A 4,053-nucleotide genomic window follows, 5' to 3' on the forward strand; every position below is an offset into this window, starting at 1 on the left:
CAAAACAATAGACCACTGCGCCGCTGTTTGAGAGCGAGGTTAACCGACACCGATGGATATTCGTCGACACCCCGTATCCCACCCCGTGGTCTACGAGTTTTTTGATTGAAGCCGGTATCGAGTATACGACGACCGATCGTACGCACTGTGCCACGGAAATCGCGAGACTCGCGCGATTGAAGAGCCAACGGACGGCGAGCGAACGGGCGACGTTCGTTTCGAAACTGCTTTCACGAGCGGCGCTGGATTGGCGTTCGCGCGCAGCCGCGGAAGTGGCGTCACACGTATGGCAATATGGCGGACGCCAGACAACGTAAACAGTGCGGCGACCACGGCAGCTCGTATGTGGGTGAGTATTCCGCTTGATTTTTCGTCGTTTTGTCGCTACGAGGAAGCGACGTGAAGCCGCGTGACGTCGGGCGCTCGCTCGCCGTCGCCGAGATCGCCGACGACCGCGATTCACCGCGTTCCGGGCGTGAACCAGCTGTGCGTGTGCAACCGCTTCGTGCGTGCCGTGTCGTGCTCATGTAGTACCTGTGCGTCGCAGTTGACACTTTGTTCGTTGGCGATCCCGCAGATTTCCGCCGGGACTCCCTTGGGCTCGCGCGATTAATTTATCGCGAATTTAACGCGATCGCGCGTGCCGTTTTGCGCGATTCATCGTGCCGAAAGAGTGCATGAGAGAAAGGGAGAGGGAGAAGGAGAGAGAAAGAGAAAGAGAAAGAGACGTCGTGAGAGGGAAGGTGCGACGGAGACAGACGTCACCATACATGCGTAAGGAGAGTGAAACGCATCGGCCGAGCGACCGCGCCTCCGTTAGCACGTTTCGTATCGTGTCGGGTCGGCGTATCGCGTGGCACGACGGGAATATCGAGCGACGACAAACGGCTCGTGGAGGTTACAACGTGTACGCGTAATAGGATGAGTAACAGGAACGCGACGGCATCGCGTCGTCGAGAAACGTTCTTCGAGTCGAGGGACGATGGCTATAAATATCACGCTTACGCGCGCGAGTCTCCCCGCAATCGTTCGAAATAAATAAATGCGAGATCCTGTCAAAGGAGGATGACGTAGCTCTCCAAGCACCGCGGGGCCCGTAAGTGCTGCCGCCTCGTGGCGAAGGTTAGAAGCTCCGTCGCCGCCGTCACGCGGAAACTTCGAGTCGGCGGTGCGCAACGTTCGGCCGGCCTTCGCGTTAGTCAGCAAGGTTAACAATTATACATCGAACGTCATGTTGATCCGTGCCCAACGTTCACTCGCCGTCACGCTCGTCGTCAGACGTCTCCGGACGATGCGCTCGCTCGATGAGTTTTCGTCAAGTCGATTTGGGATATCGTACGGTGTAGATGAGGTAACGTATCCCTAAACGTAACAGTGTTCCCGATTGCACATAATAATGTAACTAAGCCATATTTGTAGTCGTCTTTCGAGATGTAAAGATTCCTCATATGCATGCAAGTTTGTTTTGATTTGTTTGCCAATTTGCTAAATTATATATGCCTCTAAATATTCATTTGTCACAGTTGATCGAGCTATTATATAGCCTGAGTGTCTTATATAAAGATACGTACTCGTATTTTTCATTATATATGAAGAGAGGAAACATAGAAAAAGTTAATTGAGTACGCTGAATGATACAGCATATATTGAATTTAAAACGTCAGAGCATGCATGATTCTGATAACACGAACTAGTTATGTTATATAAGAAACTTCTTGTAAGGAACGAATGAAAATATGGTTTCAAAGTTTATTCAATAATCGCAATTTTCTTATCTAGCGAATTAATGCATCTCGTTTGTAGCGGGCTTGAATATAATGAGCGCAATTCAGAGTGAGCGGAATAAGGAATAAACGTTGAAACACGTTATTGTATTATTCGTCACATGAAAATCGTAATATTTTTTTTATAAGTTTTGGAACGCACCTCGTGTCTAATAAGAAAATTGATTTTTGTAATAATTCTCAGATTTATATATTTTCTTATTGAATAAAAGATGCGTTACGAAATTCATCGAAAAAAAAAAAACCTGTTGCAATCATCTTGTGACTGGCCTACGTGCACTCGTTTCCGCTCAATGACACATTGTGAAGAAACACATATTAACCCTTTGCACTCCAGCCTAGTAATGCATAGAGGCTATTAGTTCCAAGTACATACCTATGATGTAGAAGAAAAATAGAGTCGTTTCAATAAAACAAAATTTTTATTTCTTAGCTATTTTATAACAAAACATATTCTAACTTATATTATAAAAGAAAAACATAAATTTTAGGACTTAAAATTTCTTAAAGTGCCGAGGCAGCAAAACAACCATGTCGCCGCTACGGCGACAGCGGAGTGCAAAGGGTTAACAACTTCTAGGAAAATGGAAAAAAATTTTATGTTATATGCTGACAATTGTAATAAAAAACATGTACACTCACAGAACGGTTGCAACAGTTTTTGTTTCTCATATTTCGAAAAAATTATGACGATGCGAATCTATGAATTGACAATCGTGCGCAGTACGTAATCTGGCAGCTGTCAAATTACATATACAAGGTGTAGGCATAAAGAGAAGTGATAGAACAATATATTAGTTACACACGCTTTAATACGAGAAAATTAAAACTGAAAAATGAGAATTATATTTATAAATTATATCGCATTTTCGCATGTTAAATATGCGTAAACCCGACGAATTCCAAAAACAATTCCGAGAACAGTTTGCTGCATATAAAAGTTTTGCTGCAAAATTATTATCAAAGAAACTCAAGAAGACGGGAAAGCGTAATAATAAAATACTTTTATTACATCAATCCGATGGTGCTTACAGTAAAAACAATCATGCCAACGAAAAATAAGAATAACATTGAAAATGTGAATCTTATCTTATGCTTATTCTTCGTTGGTATGATTGTTTTTACTGTAAGCACCATCGGATTGATGTAATAAAAGTATTTTATTATTACGCTTTCCCGTTTTCTTGAGTTTCTTTGATAATAATTTTGCAGCAAGCTCTTTATATGCAGTAAATTAATTGTTGGGATTGTTTTTGGAATTCGTCGGGTTTATACGTATTTAACATGCGAAAATGTGATATAATTTATAAATATAATTTTGATTTTTCAGTCTTAATTTTCTTTTATTAAAGTGTGCATAACTAATATATTGCTCTATTACTTACCTTTTTGCCTACACCTTGTATATGTGATTTGACAGCTGTCAGATTACCTACTGCGCACGATCGGTCAATTCATAGGTTCGCTTCGTCATAATTTTTCCGAAATATGATAAACAAAAATTGTTGCAACCGTTCTGTGACCGAGTGCACCGTGATTAAAATAGTGCGAATCTTTGTTCGTCAAGTTAACGAAGTGCATTAAACAGTTCTCTTGTTGCTGCAGACTATTTTGCAAATTTATGTATACCCAATTTATTCGAACTTACATTTTTTTCTGAAAATTTTCCATAAATTTACTTTGATCAATGATTTTGTCGTGTACGAAGAACTTTTCGGAATAGGAGAACTCGGCATCGATCTGCGATCACGTTTAATTGCGTAAGCGTGAGGAAAGATAGGCATGATAAGAGTAGAACTTCGACGATGTCTTAAAATCAATAGAATTCAATTACCTCACACATTTATTCAACAGTACTTCTAAAATCAGACCGCTGCCGCTTACGCAATTCCGCTCTTTGGTCGGCGTTTTTGATTTTCTTTCGCGTGATTATTACAGCGGAAGGAAAGAGAGACGTTACATTCTGGGAGATGCGTCGTTCCGTCGCTCCAGCAACAATATATTATCGGACTAATAAAAAAACAAAAGCAAAGAGCGAGAGAAAGAGCACGAGTTGGATAATTAGGTTCCATTTCGCTGGCGCGTCGGCTGATTTGATTTCTAGAATTAAAAGTATCAAAGAGCGACAGCGCGCGCGCGCGCCACGAGAGAAGGAAAGAGAACGTTGAAAAACGCGAGACTCGTACGTTATAACAAGGTTGCTTTACTCTTTTCGAGCTCTCTCCTTCCCCTCTCTCTCTCTGTCTGCCTGCCCCTCCCCCCCCCCCCC

General features: G+C 42.2%; 1 protein-coding gene across 2 annotated transcripts in view; it reads left to right on the plus strand.

The window, feature by feature from the left end:
* The first annotated feature begins 250 nt into the window (after nucleotides 1-250).
* Nucleotides 251-4,053, plus strand: part of LOC106747404 (atlastin) — a 20,608-nt gene continuing 16,805 nt past the window's right edge. Inside the window, exon 1 of one of the 2 annotated variants that reach the window (XM_014624896.1) lies at nucleotides 251-349. In XM_014624896.1, the coding sequence (XP_014480382.1) occupies nucleotides 295-349 (55 nt within the window). In that variant the 5' untranslated portion in view covers nucleotides 251-294. Of the gene's footprint in view, nucleotides 350-1,174; nucleotides 1,352-4,053 lie in introns of those variants that run through there. The other variant, XM_014624897.1, reaches the window with a different exon arrangement.

The sequence above is a fragment of the Dinoponera quadriceps genome, unplaced genomic scaffold (assembly GCF_001313825.1).
Source record: "Dinoponera quadriceps isolate SergipeBrazil2010 unplaced genomic scaffold, ASM131382v1 scaffold2414, whole genome shotgun sequence".
NCBI classification, from domain to species: domain Eukaryota; kingdom Metazoa; phylum Arthropoda; class Insecta; order Hymenoptera; family Formicidae; genus Dinoponera; species Dinoponera quadriceps.